Raw genomic sequence first — 22,787 nt, forward strand, 5'->3', positions numbered from 1 at the left:
CTCCCGAAGGAGCTCGGCCATTGGATCGAGCTCTCGCAATTTTGCAGAAAACTCCGCAAGAGTCCAGTAATTATGTGCAAGTTTAGCAGCTCCATCCCTAACCCTTCATCTGAGATCCAACGACCCACGTGGGCTTGTATGACCGGAGCACAGGAGGCTTGGGAGCACCTGATATTGCCCATGTTACTGTCGAGAACTAGTCAAATTTTAGAGCATCTCCAGCAGCTTTCCAAAAAACCTTCCCCTATAAATGCTTATTGGGGCTCTCGTAATAAATTTATTGGGTTTGAAAGGTGTGTAGCCGCAGCATATCCCCAATACAACTTCACATATACTCCCTCCATTCCGAATTACTTGTCGCGGGTATGGATGTATCTAGATGTATTTTAGTTCTAGATACATCCATTTCTGCGACGAGTAATTTGGAACGGAGGGAGTACTTAGCCTGTATCCCCTCTCTCTACAATGGTCGGCGGTGAGGCAGCCATGGCTGCGGGCGTGCCGTGGCATGAAGTCTCGGGTGGTTGGCTCCCGCCAATGTCAATTTGGTTATTAGGGGAAGATGAGAAGTTTTTTAGGTGATCACCAAAAAACATTTGGGTAGATGGGAGCTGCTGCAGATGCTCTTAGATGACTATACATGTCCAAATCCAATATTCAAAATGGACAACTGAAACAAACAAACAAACAAACAAACAAACAAAAAGTCTGGATGTGTTCATGATATAATTATGTTATTTTAAGCTTCTTTGGCACATGCAGAGTAGATATGTTTATAGTAGTACAAGTCAACAGTTGCTTCATATTTTGAAAATAAGAAGAACAAATTGTCTTATAATTGTTTAGCAATGCCACTCAAAGTTGCACTTGCCGGCCATGGATCCAGCTGAAAGGAACAACCGGTAACTGCTTCGCCCTGCCCTGAGCTCGCTCCTCCAGCTTCCTGAACCTTGGTCCCAGTGAGCAGAGGAAATCCTGAGCCCGCCTCCCTTCCCCGGACAGCCCAGTGAGGTTGGCCACGTTCCACCTCTGGACCAGGAAGTCGAGGATGTCGGCGTAGTCCATGGCGGTGTAGACGCCCAGCCGTTGAGCCACCGCGCTGAAGTGCTCAAACAGGTTGTCGTCCTGCCCGTCGTACATCAAGTGGGCGGGCATCGTGACCTTCTTCCTCATCATGGCGGCGAAGGCCAGCACCGTGTAGTCGGGGTCGACCTCGAAGAGCTTCTCCACAATCTTGGTGTAGGCCGTCTCATGGCGCTTCTCGTCGGCCGCGATGGTGCCACATATCTGAGCCAGCTTCAGGTCCCCGTACTTCCTGGCGTGCCTTGCAGTGTTGCCGTGAGATATGAAGGTTGCCCTCTCTTGGAAAGATGTGTAGATGTAACCCTCATATGGGTTGCCCTCGGTTTTTGGATCCTACAAGAAGAGCACAAGGTAACTTACAACAACAAAATGGCACTCCATTCAACTAGCAAGTGTATGCATATGTTGACAAATTGTGGGTCTTTCCCCATTCGGGACATAATTGTAATCCTTGTGATTAATTTTGTGAACCAATTATAAAAATAAATAAATACAGCAAGGGTCCCAAATGTTATTCGACAATAGCAATTTTGTTACCTTCCCTTCTTTGACAGCAAAAAGGAAGCAAGAAAAATGGAGGTTGAGATAAAAAAGGAAATTCAGGAATCAGACACCAAGTGCGTGCTTACCATTCCAGCACCAAGGAGATACTGTATGGTCTTCTCAATCTGCCTCATATCAACCCTCCCAGTGAGGTACATGTACTTGTTCATGAGATCACCGTGCCTGTTCTCCTCGGCCGTCCATGCCCTCGTCCAGACAGCCCAGCTGGCTGGACTGGTGCCAGTATCGTCGCCGACACCGCCATCGAGAATATTGAGCATTGTCTGGTAAGTAGGGAGTGCTTCCTCAGTGACCATGTCTCCAACCAGACAGACCAAGTAGTCATCCGGGATCTCCTTGGCCCGTTCCCTCAACTCCTTGACTTCATCATAGAATCCATCCGAGGAAGGGTCTGGCAGGTAGTCCTGCGGCTGCCATGATTTCTCTACTGGCTTCAACAGGACCAGGATGTTTTCCTCTGCCCAGCGTTCCAATGAATCGAAAATTTCCTTCTTTTCAGGTGGGAATGGTTGCGTGAATCGGACTTGAGTGGAGGCCTTTTTGGGAGTTCCAACCCTTCGTAAGCAGACAAAGTAACTTATAATGCACAAGAGTAATGGGAAAATGGGTAATATAACACAACTAAATAATCAGATTAAAGCTCGAAAAAGAAAGACTATCCAGATTGATGAAAGACCTAGTATGTTTTTACTCCCAGCAAATTTACACTAGTTCATGCAAATTCAAGAGCTTGTGAGCTGTGCCAATGGGTCCAAAACTAAGTGCTAATTTCCATGAAATAAATCATCGATGCTACTCAGATACTCTTTTCGAGCAGCATGGCATGCTATTTGCAACTACATGCAAGAGGAAAACGTAATGAGCTCAAGCACGTAACTTCATTACACTAGTACTTCACGCCTTTTGAATGCCATGGCCTGCAGGTGAGTGATCTGGCCTCCACGACTACAGAACCGAGCAGGAGACCAGCAAAAAAAAATGCAAATAACACCCAATCTGCTTCTCACAATCATTCAACTAACAAAATAAAAAAAAGGGCATACACAAAAGTTGCATGCCATGCAACTGAACTGTAGGATTTAAACATACATCTGTCCAAAGACAACAAAGCAAAAAAACACTGTATGCAAGAAATAATAGCTCGCTCCGTAAACAAAACAAAACAAAAATAGAAGAGAAAACTACTTGTCAATAACCAAATCAGCTTGAAATAAGGCATAGAGTGAAAATTTCTCAAAACTCGACTCTCCAATATCCACAAGTACATTAAAGCAAGATTACGATGATAAAAGCATCAGCAAACAGATAAATGACCGAAAACAATGAACATATTCTTTTATGACCAAATTCAGTTCAATCTAGGGAACCTACAGGAAGCCCGTTGGAAAAATCAAAGATTCATTCATTCCCAAGACAGAATAACCACTCGCCATCTCTGGTGTCCAAGTAGCAAAATATCAGCTCAACCAAGATCACGGAGCCGACACAAGCACTCCGAGCAAGATTCAAGAACAGAACAGGAATATATAACCAACCACAAAGTTTTTGCATGATGAAGAGGAAGAACAGAACTCACTTGGCCTTGGAAGCCGTGGCCACCACTGTGAATTTCCTCCTCAGGCAAGAAGACACTAAAGGTGCATGGAAGGTGCCGCAGGAAGGCATGTATGCCATTAGATACATCAACTTATCAATCCACCAACATCACTTTCAACGCTGAGTTTAGAGTTTGGCAATACTTTGATTCTGCCCACACTTACGTACAAGCTGAGGTGGGAGGTAGAGTGAGCAGTTGGAGTGGAGTACTAGTAGTCGGACTAGTACTAGTACTAAATGGAGGAGAGGAGACTGATTTCATTTTGTTTTTCTTGTTACTTCTGACCTGACGGCTTGTGCAAGGTTTTCAACCTCTTTTTGTTGCACTGAAAAAGAAACAGTTCCTACGGGATTAAAGTTAGTTGAGTCCCAAATACGCCAATATATATTCCTCTAGCGTGGGGGGAAAATACGCCCTTCAGAAATTTGAATACAAGCTCTTGAAACACAAAGATATCTAGTATGACAGAGTAACCTACAGGTAGGTGCAGAAATAAATAGTACTCCCTCCGTTCCACAATGTTGTGCATATAGATTTTTTTGAAAGTCATACTTAGCAAACTTTGACCAAGTTTATAGAGAAAACTATCTATATTTCAAATACCAAACATGTACATTATGAAAATATAGCTCATGATGTATCCAACGATATGTATTTGGTATTCTAGATGTACCTATTTTTCTCTATAAATATGGTCAAAGTTTGTAAATTTTGACTTTTGAAAAAATATATACGCACTACATTGTGGAACGGAGGGAGTAAGAAGTATCCAAATCCTGTAGAATGCAAATAAAATTTTCACAAACATGAACAGAAAATAATAATTTGTGCTAAAATCCGACAATAGAACATAAATTTGAGTATATTCTAAATTTTCTTGTTTGGAGCGTCTCTCTATGCTTTTCCGAATTCAAATTGAACATTGAGTTTTTTTTGTAGACTATCTAACCAGCCATAAGTCATTGTAATTTAGAATCTACATGTTTTATGAGCATAATACATCGTATTATAATGCTGAATTGCGTTTAATGTGAAAATAAATTAGGCAGATGTTGCAGTTCGACCAGACCCAGCGTACATTCGTTTGGAGTACGAGTTCAATCTCTATCCAAGAATCGCATTCGAAACAAAACAACTGCAGGAATCATTTGGTAATCATCATAATTAAAATATGCCTGCAAACACATGAAGATCAATATTTGATTTGCATTCAATCTATTGCCGGCCCAGCCTAGATAAGAGTAGAGTGACCAATGTTCACACAACCTTTGCACAGTGGGACGTATTCTTAGGATGCTTACACATACATTCACTGAAATAGTGTGATGCGTGCTTGCAGGTTGCTTGAGAAGCCAAAAATGGTCACCTCTACACACCAACATACGCTTGCGTTCGCCTCCTGCTTGCACCTGCATCAAGAATGCATGATCAGAAACCACTTGGTCCAACCAGACATAAACTCTGTGTGTGTTTTTTTAGTACTAATGTTTCCTTTTCTACCAATTTGGCAATAATTCGCTTATGATGGTTTTAGCTCACCACCATAATGCGTGAAAATTTGGGGACCAAATACTTAACCCAGCAAATACCTAAATATGGAATTGGTTGGCCTAGGTGAATTTCACTTGTTCTTGAGCTGCTATGAGCATCGTTTGCAACAGTTTTATAACTACCCTTGGGCATTCTGTGCAACAATTTTTTTCTTCCTAGGATCCACCAGTAGCTAATTCATTAGCAGAGCTTCATGGATCGTACATCAACAGCCATTGGGGATATATGCAGGAGTACATGTTTATTTCATCAACAGCATACCGGATTACTTGCTAATTACGAGTACTCCGGAGTACTGTACATGCTACTGGATTGAATCATACATCAACAGCAAACAGACTACAGCCCAGCACTCAGCAGCAACAGGCAACAACACACAGCGGTTGCCCGAGGCGAGCAGGAACCGACGGACGTCGCGGGAAGACGATCAGCGAGCACATGACATCGACAGCACCTGTGTGTTGTCGAGGAGGAGGAGGAGAAATTCACCACGGCTGGACCGCAGCTGCTCCTCTTCTCTTTCACCTGGTCAGGGACTGTGGGAGGTGAGCGAGCGCCCGACCGATCCTAAGCCGGAGATGCGAGGGAATGAGTCCACGGGGAGAGTGGTGGGGTAGCGGAAGGTGAGCGGTGGTGGCGGCGCCTCACGAGGGCCACGCGAGCACCCATTTGCCCACCGCCGCCAAACGGGGCAAAGAGTTTCGCAATTTTCTTTCGAGAGTATGTACCAAATATTCACTTCGTATATCATATCTCAACGGATTGACGTAATTTGTCTACCGCATGGACAATGCTATATCCGCGGGTTTCTTTTAGTTTTTCTTTTCTTCCTTAGAGCATCTTCACTCGCGCTTTTAATATGCCCCTCACGGCTTTTTTTTAAGCGTCGGTATCGAAAAATCGGTCCAGTCGCGTCCCAGGGTCTTGTTTATCGCCAGTTTGGGCCGAAATAATAGCCGGCGAACCCGAGCCGAACCCAAACCCCCGGGGGTCTCCGTTTCCCTCCATTCCTCCCTTCTGCCCCTCTTCTCCCGCCATTCTCCTCCATCTCCCCTCCATCCGTCCGCCGCCGCCGAAGAAGTACACGACCCCTCATGCCGCTACCGCTATCGATGTCACCCAACCGAAGCAGAGGAAGCCGAGGGCGCCACCGTCCAAACCACCGGGCATGTCGAACGCCGACTGGAAGGCGGAGGCTCAGTGCCGGGAGGCTGTCAGCACCGACCGGCAGAACATGCTCAACGCCAAGAGGGCCCGGGATAGGGCGGCGACGGAGCAGGCAGAGGCGTCTCGTGCGGCGGAGCAAGAAGAGGTGTCTCGCGCGGAGATGATGAATCCACCCGGCGGCCACGGCCTGCACGCTCCCTGGAGCCAGCAGAGCGTCGGGTCGCCGGCCGGCTTCTCGCCGTCGACACACCCCTGGGGGTGCGCGCCCTCGACTGGCTACGCCGACGGCGACGCACACGGCGGGTTCAACCCCAACATCACCTTCCCGCATGGCTACCCGCCCAGCGCACGCCCTCACCGCATTCGCCGCCGTCCAGTACCCCCTGTCGGCGTCCTGGGAACGGGGGTACCCAGACTTGCCTGCTTGCGGCCCAGGGCGTGGCTCCACCAACGGTCTGGTATGTTCCATCTTCACCAGCAAGCACCCAAGACCCTCGCGAGGCGGACGACGCCAAGACCTCCTCCGGGACAACCTCGCTAGGCTGGCTCCTGAGGAGCGGAGATATCTATGCAAGTAGGGATGGCAATTTTATCCATGGATCTGGTTACCCATGGATACCCGACCCAGTTGGGCAAGGGTATGGGGCGCATTTCTGCCCATGGGTTCATGGATATGGATAGCCACGAACAGTCGGGTTGGGCACGATTATATTTTGTGCTCCATGGATATCCAATGGATACATGTATGACATGTGGGGCCATATGCCAGTGACAGTAGAAAGAGCGAATCAATGGGAAATGGAAGGCAATATGCAACTGGTGCCATAAGTTATATGCTACAGAATCAACCTCCGATATGTCACACTTGAGGGCTCATTGTATTACTTGTTGCCTACTTTTGCATGTAGTTTATGTTGTCATTTGTGAGTGAATGATGATGAGTTAATTTGACCTTTGGGAAGGCTTCATGCTGACTTTTCTATGCCCATGGAGCTCCGTGGGTATGTGGGTATCCAGCGGGTTTGGGCATGGGCACAAGTTGTGCCCATGGATAATTTGGTGGATGGGCAGAGGGTAGGAAGATGGGTCATGGGTTGGATGTGGACCAGCTCCACCCGCCCCAAACCCGACCCATTGCCATCCCTATATGCAAGGTGCACCTTGCGAGGTCCGCGTGACGTGAGCCATGACGACGAAGGCCAGGCGGGCGCCAGCGGACACAAGATGCCAGTTTTCTATTTGGTTCTAAGGAAGCAGGTACATGTGAGGAATCATGAGGCATCAGGCAAAGATTTTCATATCGGTGCAACAAGACCAAGACCAGCAGGACGGCAGAACGGAGGTCACCCCGGAGCCCACGGCGGCGTCACCACCAGAGCTTTTGGCAGGCGAAGACCACCTTTTGTCAGGATAACTTGTATTAGTTGTCTCCCTTCGAAATTGACCGTCTTCGGATCCCTTCCCGCCTAAACATTTGGGAAGAGGACCAGGGCCTCTATAAATAGGGCTATCCACTACCGTAGTCAAGGATCGTCTCATGTGAATCGGATCCACTCCACCAAGGCTATTTCACCAGCTCATCGAGCTCAAGAACACCTCTCCTCATAAGGCTGTTTGTCCACTGTATTAGTTCATCCTCAGCCCTCGAGGCAATCCACCACACCACACTGGAGTAGGGTATTACACCACAACGGTGACCCGAACCAGTATAAACTTTCGTGTCACTTGTTCCTTGGGTTTGGCGAGTTAGGCCTAGAGATCGTTGCATGAGCGAGCGAGGGAGAGAGAGATCTTCGTGCGCACCCTAGTGTTTGAACCTCAAGGGTTTGCCGGAACCCACAATCCGACATTTGGCGCGCCAGGTAGGGGTGCGCTGAAGCCCTTCTTCCGTTGATTCGCGCTCGACTGCTCCACCACATCCATGTCTAACGCTCGCCGAGCCAGTGCTGAGCGTCGGGCCGCCCTCGCTACCGGCGTCGCTCAGACGGCGCCCGTTAGCGGACCTCTCCGCCGTTCTCCGTCACCCGCTGCCAACGCCGTCACCGGCCCGACGGCTAACGAGCAGCAGGTCTCATCGCTGCACCCCTCCGTGCCGCGGGACGAACGCACCGCCACCCCGTCGCTGACTCCAGCCGGCTTGTCATCCCACGCTCGTGTCACGCCTGCGGACGTGCAGGCCGCGCTTCTCATGGCACGCGAGCTACCGCGTTAGCGCCCGGTCGACGACCTCTATGACGACTGGCTGGACCGCATCACCGAGCTTGTCAGTGCTGCCGGGGGCTCTCTTGCACCATCCCTCTCGCTGCCTCGCCCACCTCCAGCCGCAGGCGACGTAGGTCACGGAGTGCCTCCGTCGCCTCCGCATCAAGACGGCGCCCTCGCACCGAGGCGCGCGGCTCACGGAGCGCCTCAGCCGCCTCTGCATCAAGACGGCGTCCTCGCACCAAGGCGCGCGGTCCCGCGGCGTGAACCGCCACGCCGGGCGCCCGCGCACAAAGAAGGGAGCTGCCAAGAAGTCGCGAGGCCGCAAGAAAATGCTCCTGCGCTCCCAGCAACGTTACGTCAAGACCGCGCGCCGCCGGCGATGGCGGTGCGTGGATATCAGGATCAGGCTCCGCCACCGTGACGGGCTCCGGTGACTACTGCAGGCTATCGTGCCTTTACTCCTGAGCTGCGCACCATCGTCTGGCTAGGAAAGTTCAAGCCAGACCTGCCTCCGCTCTACGATGGCACCCCCGACCCCACAGAGTTTTTGCAGCTCTATGAGCTGAGCATCGAGGCAGCCAACGAAGACGAGAAGGTCATGGCAAACTGGTTTCCCATGGCCCTCAAGGATGGCGCGCGCTCGTGGCTCCTGAACTTGCCCGCGGGATCGATCTCCTTCTGGGGCGAGATGCGCGAGCGTTTTTGTTGGGGAACACAATAATTTAAAAAAAATCCTACGCACACGCAAGATCATGGTGATGCATAGCAACGAGAGAAGAGAGTACTGTCTATGTACCCCCGTAGACCGTAAGCGGAAGCGTTATAAGAACGCGGTTGATGTAGTCGTACGTCTTCACGATCCGACCGATCCAAGTACCGAACGTATGACACCTCCGAGTTCAGCACACGTTCAGCTCGGTGACGTCCCACGAACTCCGATCCAGCAGAGCTTCGAGGGAGAGTTCTGACAGCACGACAGCATGATGATGGTGATGATGATGCTACCGATGCAGGGCTCCACCTAAGCACCACTACGATATGACCGAGGTGGATTATGGTGGAGGGGGCACCGCACACGGCTAAAAGATCAACTGATCAACTTGTGTGTTCATGGGGTGCCCCCTCCCCCGTATATAATGGAGTGGAGGAGGGGGGGGGCTCTACTATGGCACGCCCTGGGGAGTCCTACTCCCGCCGGGAGTAGGATTCCCCCTTCCATGTAGTAGGAGTAGGAGAGAAGGAAAGGGAAATGAGAAGAGAAGGAAGGAGGGGGCGCCACCCCTCTCCCTAGTCAAATTCGGACTAGGCCTTGGGGGACGCGCAACCTCCCCTCTCTCTTTCCCCTAAAGCCCAATAAGGCCCATATACTCCCCGGCGAATTCCCGTAACTCTCCGGTACTCCGAAAAATACCCGAATCACTCGGAACCTTTCCGATGTCCGAATATAGTCGTCCAATATATCGATCTTTATGTCTCGACCATTTCGAGACTTCTCGTCATGTCCCCGATCTCATCTGGGACTCCAAACTACCTTCGGTACATCAAAACACATAAACTCATAATACCGGTCATCACCGAACGTTAAGCGTGCGGACCCTACGGGTTCGAGAAATATGTAGACATGACCGAGACTCATCTCCAGTCAATAACCAATAGCGGAACCTGGATGCTCATATTGGTTCCTACATATTCTACGAAGATCTTTATCGGTCAAACCGCATAACAACATACGTTGTTCCCTTTGTCATCGGTATGTTACTTGCCCAAGATTCGATCGTTGGTATCTCAATACCTAGTTCAATCTCGTTACCGGCAAGTCTCTGTACTTGTTCCATAATACATCATCCCGCAACTAACTCATTAGTTGCATTGCTTGCAAGGCTTAAAGTGATTTGCATTACCGAGAGGGCCCAGAGATACCTCTCCGACAATCGGAGTGACAAATCCTAATCTTGATCCATGCCAACTCAACAAACATCATCGAAGACACCTGTAGAGCACCTTTATAATCACCCAGTTACGTTGTGACGTTTGGTAGCACACAAAGTGTTCCTCCGGTATTTGGGAGCTGCATGATCTCATAGTCATAGGAACATGTATAAGTTGTAGAGAAAGCAATAGCAACAAACTAAACGATCATCGTGCTAAGCTAACGGATGGGTCAAGTCAATCACATCATTCTCTAATGATGTGATCCCGTTAATCAAATGACAACTCATGTCTATGGCTAGGAAACTTAACCATCTTTGATTCAACGAGCTAGTCAAGTAGAGGCATACTAGTGACACTTAGTTTGTCTATGTATTCACACATGTACTAAGTTTCCGGTTAATACAATTCTAGCATGAATAATAAACATTTATCATGATATGAGGAAATAAATAATAACTTTATTATTGCCTCTAGGGCATATTTCCTTCAGTCTCCCACTTGCACTAGAGTCAATAATCTAGTTCACATCGTCATGTGATTTAACATCAATAGTTCACATCTTTATGTGATTAATTCACATCTCCATGTGACTAACACCCAAAGGGTTTACTAGAGTCAATAATCTAGTTCACATCGCTATGTGATTAACACCCAAAGAGTGATCATGTTTTGCTTGTGAGAAATTTAGTCAACGGGTCTGCCACATTCAGAGCCGTATGTATTTTGCAAATTTTCTATGTCTACAATGCTTTGCACAGAGCTACTCTAGCTAATTGCTCCCACTTTCAATATGTATCTAGATCGAGACTTAGAGTCATCTAAATCGGTGTCAAAAGCTTGCATCGACGTAACTCTTTACGACGAACTCTTTTATCACCTCCATAACCGAGAAATATTTCCTTAGTCCTCTAAGGATAATTTTTACCGCTGTCCAGTGATCTACTCCTAGATCACTATTGTACTCCCTTGCCAAAATCATGCTAAGGTATACAATAGGTATGGTACAGAACATAGCATACTTTATAGAACCTTTGACTGAGGCATAGGGAATGACTTTTCATTCTCTTTATATTTTCTGCCGTGGTCGGGTTTTGAGTCTTTACTCAACTTTACACCTTGCAACAAAGGCAAGAACTCCTTCTTTGACTTTTCCATTTTGAACTACTTCAAAATCTTGTCAAGGTATGTACTCATTTGAAAAAACTTATCAAGCGTCTTGATCTATCTCTATAGATCTTGATGATCAGTGTGTAAGCAGCTTCATCGAGGTCTTTTTTTGAAAAACTCTTTTCAAACACTCCTTTATGCTTTCCAGAAAATTCTACATTATTTCTGATCAACAATATGTCATTCATATATACTTATCAGAAATGTTGTAGTGCTCCCACTCACTTTATTGTAAATACAGGCTTCACCGCAAGTCTGTATAAAACCATATGCTTTGATCACTTTATCAAAGCATATATTCCAACTCCGAGATGCTTGCACCAGTCCATAGATGGATCGCTGGAGCTTGCTCACTTTGTTATCACTTTTAGGATCGACAAAACCTTCTGGTTGCATCATATACAACTATACTTTAAGAAATCCATTAAGGAATATAGTTTTGACATCCATTTGCCAGATTTCATAAAATGCGGCAATTGCTAACATGATTCAGACAGGCTTTTAAGCATCAATACAAGTGAGAAAATCTCATCGTAGTCAACACCTTGAATTTGTCGAAAACAGTTTTTGCGACAATTCGAGCTTTGTAGATAGTAACACTACTATCAGCGTCCGTCTTTGATAACCCACAAGTATAGGGGATCGCAACAGTTTTCGATAAGTAAGAGTATCGAACCCAACGAGGAGCTAAAGGTAGAACAAATATTCCCTCAAGTTCTATCGACCACCGATACAACTCTACGCACGCTTGACGTTCGCTTTACCTAGAACAAGTATGAAACTAGAAGTACTTTGTAGGTGTTGTTGGATAGGTTTGCAAGATAATAAAGAGTATGTAAATAAAAAGTAGGGGCTGTTTAGATAAATAAACAATAAAGTAAATATAGTGAGTGTGGAAAAGTGGTGGTAGGAGTTGCGAAATTGTCCCTAAGCAATTGACTACTTTACTAGACCGATAGCAAGTATTATGTGGGAGAGGCCACTGCTAGCATGTCATCCCTGACTTGGAATTCTATGGACTTATGATTGGAACTATTAGCAAGCATCCGCAACTACTAATGTTCATTAAGGTAAAACCCAACCATAGCATTAAGATATATTGGTCCCCCTTCAATCCCGTATGCATCAATTTCTATGCTAGGTTGAACCTTCTGTCACTCTTGCCCTCCAATACATAGTCCTATCAACATACAAACTAACCCTAGGGTGTGATCCACGCGCGCAATCATATGATGGGCACCAAAGGACAGCAACATAACCACAAGCAAATTAAATCAATCATAGCAATTCATCAACCACCGATAGGACAATGAAAATCTACTCAGACATCATAGGATGGCAACACATCATTGGATAATAATATGAAGCATAAAGCACCATCTTCAAGTAGAGGGTACAACAGGTTGCGGGAGAGTGGACCGCTATAGATAGAGGGGGGGAAGGTGATGAAGATGTTGGTGAAGATGGCGGAGGTGTTGGTGAAGATCGCGGTGATGATGATGATGGCCACGGCGGCGTTCCGGTGCCACCGGAGGAGAGGGGGCCCCTTCTTCCTCTTCTTCCTTGACCTCCTCCCTAGATGGGAGAAGGGTTTACCCTCTGGTCCTTGGCCTCCATGGCATGGGAGGGGCGAGAGCCCCTCCGAGATTGGATCTATCTCTCTGTTTCTCTCTGGTTCTGCGTTCTCAGATTCTTCCCTTTCACCGTTTCTTATATTCCCGGAGATCCGTAACTCCGATTGGGCTGAAATTTTGACACGATATCTATCCGGATATTAGATTTCTTGCGGCGAAAGAAGGGCACCAACCGCCTTACAGGGTGGCCACGAGGGTCAGGGGCGCGCCTGACACCCTAGGGCACGCCCCCTACCTCATGGGCCCCTTGAGCATCGTCTCGCGTGGATTCTTCTTCCCAAAAATCATATATATTCCAAAAAAAAATCTCCGTCAGTTTTTACTCCGTTTGATATGGATATTCTGTGAAACAAAAAAACATGCAACAAACAGGAACTGGCACTGGGCACTGGATCAATATGTTAGTCCCAAAAATAGTATAAAAAGTTGCCAAAAGTATATGAAAGTTGAATAATATTGGCATGGAACAATCAAAAATTATAGATACGACGGAGACGTATCAGTCTTCCTCTTGAAGATCCATTTATTCTTAATTGTCGGATGTGGGTTTCCGGCAAACTCTTAAGGTTCGAACACTGGGGTGCGCGCGAAGTCTTTTCCTCCCACCGATCTACGCCCTAGCTTGATAAGATCTCGCGGACGAACTCGATGAACTCGCAACGCGGAAAGACACAAGATTTATACTGGTTCGGGCCACCGTTGTGGTGTAATACCCTACTCCAGTGTGGTGGTGGTGGATTGCCTCTTGGGCTGATGATGAACAATACAATGGGAAGAATAGCCTCCTGAGGTTGAGGTGTTCTTGTGCTTGGCTAACTTGTGTGGGTGAGAGTGATCCCAGATCTCTCTTTTTCTGCCCTATGGTGGTAGCTAGTCCTACTTATAGAGGCCCTGGTCCTCTTCCCAAATCTTGAGCGGGAAGGGAGCCAGCAATGGCGGGAAAATTTAAAGTGGGACAGCTAGTATGAGCTATCCTGACAAAAGTGGTCTTCGCCTGCCAAAGGCTCTGGTGGTGACGCCGTCTTGGGCTCCATGATGACCTCCGTCTTGCCGTCCTTCTGGTCTCGGTCTTGTTGCACCAAAATGGCAACCTTTGCCTGATGCCTCGGTACTCCTCGTCTGCGCTGGTTTCCTTAGCACCAAAGAGGAAACAAGGACGCTGTGCGCGCTGGCGCCCGCCTGGTGTCGATCGTCATGGCTCACGTCACGAGAGCCTCGCGAGGTTCACCTTGCCTTGATATCTCCGCTCCTCGTGAGCCTGCCTAACTAGGCCGCTCCAGAGGAGGTCTTGTGTCATCCGCCTCGCGAGGCTTGGCCCCTCGCGAGGGTCTTGGATGCCTTGTTGATGAAGGTGGGCCGTACGGCGTGCTAGCTTAGCCACGCCGCGGACTGCAGGCAGGCAAGCCTGGGGACCCCCATTCCCAGGACGCCGACAGTAGCCCCCGGGCCCAAGGAGCGCTCGGGCTTGGCTTCGCGGTGAAGCCAAGGGCCAAGTACGGAGCATCGCGGGCCCCCAAAGCCTGCAGCCTCGGTTGACGCGTGGTGGTTTAATTGGATGTGGGCGTCTCTGCTTCCCCATGCTGCCTCGACAACTGCACGACTTGACGAGTCCCTGCGACATGCAAGGAAAACCATCATTACCTGTGATCATGGAAGGTGCCAGTTGGCCTTCTCTTGCTATAAATGGGGAGGGTGAAAGTGCAACTATCCCTGGGTGGTTTTGGTAATTCCTAACAACATATAGCTCATTGAGCTAACATTATTCCAAGATTAATATTTTAGGAAAAGCTCAATGAATGGCATGGCATGGATGAGGAAAGTGGACCCCTCAAAATACTAAGGACAAAAAGATTGGCTCAAGCTCAAAGCTCAAGACTCTACATTTTATATTTTAGTGATCCAAGATCACATTGAGTCTATAGGAAAAGCCAATACTATCAAGGAGGGATGAGGTGTTGCTTGATGAGGTTCTTGCTTCATAGTGCTTAGTGATATGCTCCAAAACCCTCAACTACCTTCCCACATCCACATATGACCTAAACCAAAAGTCAAACTCGGCCCCACCGATTCTTTCTATCCGGCGCCACCGAGTTCAGATGTCATAGCCACTGCCACAAACCCTAGGCAAATCGGTCTCACCGATAGGATCTCGGTCACACCGAGATGGGGTTGTAATCTCTCTGTTTCCCTTCGTAACGTTTCGGTCCTACCGAGATGAGCGATCGGTCCCACCGAGATTGCAATGTAAATTCTCTGTTTCCCTTTTGTAACATTTCGGTCCCACCAAAATGAGCAAATCGGTCCCACCGAGTTTACCTGACCAACTCTCTGGTTAGCTTATTACCAAAATTGGTCCCACCAAGTTTGTGTAATCGGTCACATCGAGATTACGTTATGCCCTAACCCTAACCATATCGGTCGTACCGAGTTGCGTCTCAGTCCCACCGAAAATCCTAACGGTCACTAGGTTTGCTAAATCGGTCCGACCGAGTTTCTCAATTCGGTCTCACCGAGATTGGTAAATTGTGTGTAACGGTTAGTTTTTGTGTGGAGGCTATATATACCCCTCCACCCGCTCTTCATTCATGGAGAGAGCCATCAGAACATACCTACACTTCCAATACACATTTTCTGAGAGAGAACCACCTACTCATGTGTTGAGGCCAAGATATTCCATTCCCACCATATGAATCTTGATCTCTAGCCTTCCCAAGTTGCTTTCCACTCATATCTTCTTTCCACCAAATCCATATCCTGTGAGAGAGAGAGTTGAGTGTTGGGGAGACTATCATTTGAAGCACAAGAGCAAGGAGTTCATCATCAACACACCATTTGTTACTTCTTGGAGAGTGGTGTCTCCTAGATTGGCTAGGTGTCACTTGGGAGCCTCCGACAAGATTGTGGAGTTGAACCAAGGAGTTTGTAAGGGCAAGGAGATCACCTACTTCGTGAAGATCTACCGCTAGTGAGGCAAGTCCTTCGTGGGCGATGGCCATGATGGAATAGACAAGGTTGCTTCTTCATGGACCCTTCGTGGGTGGAGCCCTCCGTGGACTCGCGCAACCGTTACCCTTCATGGGTTGAAGTCTCCATCAACGTGGATGTAAGATAGCACCACCTATCGGAACCATGAAAAAAAACATCCGTGTCTCCAATTGCGTATGAATTCTCCAGACCCTTCCCTTTACATTCTTGCAAGTTGCATGCTTTACTTTCCGCTGCTCATAGACTCTTTGCATGCTTGCTTGAATTGTGTTAAGATTGCTTGACTTGCGCTAAGATAGCTAAAATCTGCCAAAGACTAAAATTGAGAAAAGGATAGATTTTTAATTTGTCAAGTAGTCTAATCACCCCCCCTCTAGACATACTTTCGATCCTACAAGTGGTATCAGAGCTTTGGTCTCCATTTGCTTTGATTTCCATAGCTTTTGGTGGTCATAGCCTTGGTTTCACAACCTAGGAGAGTATGGCGTCTAGCGAGGGAAATTATCACCGTAGAGGTCCTTACTTTGATGGTACTAATTTTGCTAGTTGGAAGCATAAGATGAAAATGCATATTCTTGGACATAACCCCGCCGTTTGGGCTATTGTGTGTGTTGGCTTGCAAGGTGAATTCTTTGATGTGAGAGAACCGAATCGTGAAGCCACCGCGGAAGAGTTGAAAATGCTACAATACAATGCTCAAGCTTGTGATATCGTCTTCAACGGATTGTGCCCCGAAGAATTCAACAAAATCAGCCGTCTTGAGAATGCAAAGGAAATTTGGGATACTTTGATTGACATGCATGAAGGTACCGACTCCGTCAAGGAATCCAAGTTGGATGTGCTTCAAAGTCAACTTGACAAGTTCAAAATGAAGGATGGTGAAGGTGTCGCTGAAATGTACTCTAGGCTTGCTCTTATCACAAATGAGATTGCCGGCTTAGGAAGTGAAGAGATGACCGAAAGATTCATCATCAAGAAGATTCTAAGAGCCTTGGACGGAAAATATGATACCGTGTGCACATTGATTCAAATGATGCCCAATTACAAAGATCTCAAGCCAACGGAAGTCATTGGAAGAATTGTTGCTCATGAGATGTCACTCAAGGATAAGGGGGAACTTCACAACAAATCAAGTGGTGCTTACAAAGCCTCATGCGAAGCCCCCACATCATCAAGTGAGAAACAAACCTTCACTGAAGAATTGAGCTTAATGGTGAAGAACTTCAACAAATTCTACAAGAGTAGAAGCAAAGAGAGAAGCTCCAAGTCAAGGTCCTACAATGACAAAAGATCTTCTAGTCAAGAGAGAAACTGCTACAATTGTGGAAGGTCTAGACACTATTCCAATGAGTGTACGGCACCCCATAAAAGAAGAGAAGATTCTCCAAAAAGAAGAAGTAGAAGAGAAGAATCACCACCTAGAGAAAGAAGGAGTAGAGATGATCATTATGAACGAAGACCCTCACAGAGAAGCAAGGATTCGGAAAGAAAGGACAAGTCATCAAGGAGCTACACAAAACGAAGACATCAAGCTCATGTTGGTGAATGGGTATCTGGCTCCGACTCCGACAATTACTCCGAGAGAAGCTATCACTCCGACTCCGAATATACTCAAGATGAAGGTGTTGCCGGTCTAGCACTTGTGTCAACCAACTCCTACGACATATTTGATTCACCAAATGAAGGAATTGGAAGATGCTTCATGGCCAAAGGTCCAAAGGTATCACACCCCGAGTATGTTGATTTCAATAGTGATGAAGATGACTTGTTAGGTGATGATGATTTACTTGTTGACAACTCTAGTGATGAATACTATGATGAAACATCAATTAATCATGCTAATCAAGATGAAACGAATGACAATGATAAGGAGAAGATTGAGTCTCTAACTAAAGAACTAAACACTCTTAAGTTAGCTCATGAAACTATCTTAGGAGATCATCGAGAACTTTTAAGGACTCGTGAGAAATTACGTTTTGAAAAGCTCAACCTTGAGCAAGAGCATGAGTTCTTGAAGGCAATCAATGATGATCTTCGCAAGAAAAGTCCTTCTTACATTGCCAAGCGTTTACTCTTATCCACTTACATGCCTCAAGTCAAGCCTAGTAACAAGAACAAGAAAGATTATTCCTCTAGTAGTAACAATAATCATGCTAAATCCAATGTTGTTGCTTCTAGTAGTTCTCTTGATTCCACTAATGATTCTCTTAGCCAAGTTACACTTGAGCAAGAAAATAGCTTATTGAAGGGAATTATAGAGAAAGGTGTCTACAAGAGCCTTGCTGGGAGTAAGCAGTTCGAGGAAATTGTACGCAAGCAAGGAAGGCATCGGAAGAACCAAGGTGTTGGTTTTGAACGAAAGTTCAATGCCAATGGAGTTGAGTGGGAAGAAGATCAATACCCCAAGACGAAGTTTGTTCCTCAACAAGAGAAGTATGATCCTACTTCTTTCAAAGGGACACAAGCTCAAGATGATCTTTCACCACAAGACCACAAGCAAAAAGGCAAGGACAAGCTTCAAGAGGAAATTGATGCATTTGAAGAAGCTCCTAAGGCCTTGGTCAAGTGGGTTCCCAAGACTACATCAAGTTCCACTTCATCAAGTACAACTACAACTCCGAGGATTCCCATCAAGATGGTGTGGATCCCGAAGAAGAAGAACTAGAGAGTTCTTGAGGGTGACTCCGCCAACATACTTCACTCTTATCATTTTGGCAAGAACGAGTGCAATCAACTTCCACATCTTGCACTAGTTCAAGGAGTCACAAACCCTCTTGTTGGTAATACAAGGGACAAGGTAACCTAAAGCTTTCATAGACATCATCTTGTGTGTGCATCACTCTATGCCTATGGATATCCTTGTTTGTTCCTTGTGGGACTAACCCGTGTAGGTATTGAAAGTGCAACTCACTCCAAAGGATAGCTCCAAATGATCTACATCAACATTGAGCATCCACATCTTCAACATTTACATGAAGTCATCATCGACAAAACCCAAGGTTAGTTCATCCCTCTTAAGGGGGGATCTCACATCTAGGGGGAGCTTTACTCTAAGAATTGAGCTAAAGCAACTCTAATGGTGTGAAAACAACAACGCTTTATGTAAAAGTGGTAACCCCACTTGTGCCTAAACGATGAGTATGGCCTATGATCAAATGTTCTCATTTGACTCCTAAGTCAATATACTCATATATAGATGACCTAGTCATCGCCAATTGCTTGATAGTTGCTAGAATTGGTTGTGGATGCTTTGCCACATATTTCAATTGCCATTTTATTGTGTGAGCATATTGGTTGCATAATTTACTCATTCAAGGACATACACTTGTTGTTTTGATTGATTGGTTTCTTTTTCTCTTGCCAAGTGGATGGACAAGAATGCCTAAGAACCTTCTCTAGCTATCTATGCTTTTCTCGTCTCAAACTCTATTCATGCTACATCACAAAATTTGATCTAGTCAGATTCGAACCACTCTGTGTGAGGAGCACTCGGAGTCCCCAATTCGTCATAGACTTAAACTTCCAAAACTTCTTTGTGCGTTTCGGTCTGACCGATTCATCCATTTCGGTCATACCGAGATCACTAAGTCGATCTAGGTTTTCAATCTCGGTGCAACTGATTTGAACTTTTCGGTCACACCGCGTTGCAGCAACTGCTTACAGTTATGCATCTCGGTGCCACCGAGTTATTCCACCCGGTCACACTGACAGGGTTGGGCTATATATACCCACGGGCAAAATTTTGGAAATTTTCTCCGAACTCTTTCGCCCGCGCTTAGCCCACTCTGCCTCCAGGGTCTCCGGATCGTCCTCCTTGTTGCCAGTTGCCTCCTGCCGCTGGTCTCCGCCGCCGTCAACGGGAATCATCCCCGCCGTTGCCGCCGTAGCGAGTTCATCGCTGAATTAGGGTATGAACTTGATCACTGTGCTATCCTTATCTGATTCCTAGCACATTGTGTTCGCCATGAATCTTGCCACGATTGAAACTATCTTATCTAGTCAAAACACTCCGTAGATTAGAGATGATTTGAAAATTTAGGGTTAGGTTTCCGCCGAAACCATCTCGGACCAACCGAGTTGTGGAACTCGGTACCACCGATTCGGCTCAGGCCATTGCACATGTGATTCTCGGTCTGACCGAGAATTGAAAATCGGTGTGACCGAGTTCAGGACTTTGTGAAACCCTAGCAGTCTCGGTGCCACCAAACTGTGACTCGGTCTGACCGAGTTCACTAGTTTAGGTTCCAACAGCTGCTTCAGTATCACCGAGTTTACAAATCGGTTGATCCGAAATGCTTTCTGAGGAAAACTAAAACTAAGTTTTTGATTCATTCTTTTGCAAAAACCTCTGTATTTTGTGATGCTCATCCACTCTACCTCATCTGTAATCTATTCACAGGGTCAGCTGTCAGAGATTGCATTATGTCTGATCAAAATGACAGTCAGAACAAGTCAGAGGAGCAGGTTCACATGAGTGAGGGCACTAGTCCCTTGATACGTCTCTGTCGTATCTATAATTTTTGATTATTCTATGCCAATATTATTCAACTTTCATATACTTTTGGCAACTTTTTATACTATTTTTGGGACTAACATATTGATCCAGTGCCCAGTGCCAGTTCCTGTTTGTTGCATGTTTTTTGTTTCGCAGAATATCCATATCAAACAGAGTCCAAACGGAATAAAAACTGACGGAGATTTTTTTGGAATATATATGATTTTTGGGAAGAAGAATCCACGCGAGACGATGCTCGAGGGGCCCACGAGGTAGGGGGGCGCGCCCCAGGGTGTCAGGCACGCCCCTGACCCTCGTGGCCACCCCGTAAGGCGGTTGGTGCCCTTCTTTCGCTGCAAGAAAGATAATTTCTGGATAGAGATCGTGTCAAAATTTCAGCCCAATCGGAGTTACGGATCTCCAGGAATATAAGAAACGGTGAAAGGGAAGAATCTGAGAACGCAGAAATAGAGAGAGACAGAGAGACAGATCCAATCTCGGAGGGGCTCTCGCCCCTCCCATGCCAAGGCCAAGGACCAGAGGGGAAACCCTTCTCCCATCTAGGGAGGAGGTCAAGGAAGAAGAGGAAGAAGGGGGCCCCTCTCCCCCTCTCCTCCGGTGGCGCCGGAACGCCGCCGTGACCATCATCATCATCACCGCGATCTTCACCAACACCTCCGCCATCTTCACCAACATCTCCATCACCTTCCCCCCTCTATCTACAGCGGTCCATGTTGGGAAACGTAGTAATTTCAAAAAATTTCCTACGCACACGCTAGATCATGGTGATGCATAGCAACGAGAGGGGAGAGTGCGATCTACATACCCTTGTAGACCGACAGCGGAAGCGTTAGCACAACGCGGTTGATGTAGTCGTACGTCTTCACGGCACGACCGATCAAGCACCGAAACTACGGCACCTCCGAGTTTTAGCACACGTTCAGCTCGATGACGATCCCCGGACTCCGATCCAGCAAAGTGTCGGGGAAGAGTTTCGTCAACACGACGGCGTGGTGACGATCTTGATGTACTACCGTCATAGGGCTTCGCCTAAGCACCGCTACAATATTATCGAGGATTATGGTGGAAGAGGGCACCGCACACGGCTAAGAATATGATCACGTGGATCAACTTGTGTCTATGGGGTGCCCCCTGCCCCCGTATATAAAGGAGTGGAGGAGGGGAGGGCCGGCCCTCTCTATGGCGCGCCCTAGGGGAGTCCTACTCCCACCAGGAGTAGGATTCCCCCTTTCCTAGTCCAACTAGGAGTCCTTCCATGTAGTAGGAGTAGGAGTCAAGGCAAGGGAAAAGAGAAGAGAAGGAAGGAGGGGGCGCAGCCCTTCCCCCTAGTCCAATGCGGACTAGGCCTTGGGGGGGCGCCCAACCTCTCCTATCTCTTTCCCCTAAAGCCCAATAAGGCCCATATACTCCCCGGCGAATTCCCGTAACTCTCCGGTACTCCGAAAAATACTCGAATCACTCGGAACCTTTCCGATGTCCGAATATAGTCGTCCAATATATCGATTTTTACGTCTTGACCATTTCGAGACTCCTCGTCATGTCCCCAATCTCATCCGGGACTCCGAACTCCTTTGGTACATCAAAACTCATAAACTCATAATATAACTGTCATCGAAACCTTAAGCGTGCGGACCCTACGGGTTCGAGAACAATGTAGACATGACTGAGACATGTCTCCGGTCAATAACCAATAGCGGAACCTGGATGCTCATATTGGCTCCCGCATATTCTACGAAGATCTTTATCGGTCAGACCGCATAACAACATACGTTGTTCCCTTTGTCATCGGTATGTTACTTGCCCGAGATTCGATCGCCGGTATCTCAATACCTAGTTCAATCTCGTTACCGGCAAGTCTCTTTACTCGTTTCGTAATACATCATCTCACAACTAACTCATTAGTTGCAATGCTTGCAAGGCTTATGTGATGTGCATTACCGAGAGGGCCCAGAGATACCTCTCTGACAATCGGACTGACAAATCCTAATCTCGAAATACGCCAACCCAACATTTACCTTTGGAGACACCTGTAGAGCTCCTTTATAAGCACCCAGTTACGTTGTGACGTTTGGTAGCACACAAAGTGTTCCTCTGGCAAACGGGAGTTGCATAATCTCATAGTCATAGGAACATGTATAAGTCATGAAGAAAGCAATAGCAACATACTAAACGATCGGGTGCTAAGCTAATGGAATGGGTCATGTCAATCATATCATTCTCCTAATGATGTGATCCCGTTAATCAAATAACAACACATGTCTATGGTTAGGAAACATAACCATCTTTGATTAGCGAGCTAGTCAAGTAGAGGCATACTAGTGACTTTTAGTTTGTCTATGTATTCACACAAGTATTATGTTTCCGGATAATACAATTCTAGCATGAA

General features: G+C 46.8%; 1 protein-coding gene across 12 annotated transcripts; it reads right to left on the bottom strand.

Moving 5' to 3' along the window:
• Positions 1-715: 715 nt before the first annotated feature.
• LOC125508335 (stearoyl-[acyl-carrier-protein] 9-desaturase 5, chloroplastic-like) lies at positions 716-5,505 on the bottom strand. 12 transcript variants are annotated; one of them, XM_048673024.1, is made up of 6 exons: positions 5,285-5,505; positions 4,552-4,653; positions 3,412-3,569; positions 3,224-3,278; positions 1,713-2,202; positions 716-1,416 (listed from the first exon to the last, which is right to left on the bottom strand). In XM_048673024.1, exons 3-6 carry the CDS (start codon positions 3,503-3,505, stop codon positions 856-858), a joined length of 1,200 nt encoding a protein of 399 aa, XP_048528981.1. In that variant the 5' UTR covers positions 3,506-3,569; positions 4,552-4,653; positions 5,285-5,505; the 3' UTR covers positions 716-855. The 12 variants fall into 12 exon arrangements, with proteins under 12 accessions (XP_048528981.1, XP_048528982.1, XP_048528980.1 ...); XM_048673025.1 differs by having other exon boundaries at positions 3,412-3,587; XM_048673023.1 differs by having other exon boundaries at positions 5,250-5,505.
• Between the last annotated feature and the right edge of the window lie 17,282 nt (positions 5,506-22,787).

The sequence above is a fragment of the Triticum urartu genome, chromosome 5 (genome assembly GCF_003073215.2).
Source record: "Triticum urartu cultivar G1812 chromosome 5, Tu2.1, whole genome shotgun sequence".
NCBI classification, from domain to species: domain Eukaryota; kingdom Viridiplantae; phylum Streptophyta; class Magnoliopsida; order Poales; family Poaceae; genus Triticum; species Triticum urartu.

Excerpts from the sequence above, each read along its gene's own strand:
- LOC125508335 (XM_048673024.1), bottom strand. The coding sequence starts at position 3,505 with ATGAAATCAGTCTCCTCTCCTCCATTTAGTACTAGTACTAGTCCGACT. Across the intron at positions 3,279-3,411 it reads TCTACCTCCCACCTCAGCTT|TGTCTTCTTGCCTGAGGAGG; the intron begins GTACGTAAGTGT and ends ATGCACCTTTAG. Across the intron at positions 2,203-3,223 it reads GCCACGGCTTCCAAGGCCAA|GGTTGGAACTCCCAAAAAGG; the intron begins GTGAGTTCTGTT and ends CTGCTTACGAAG.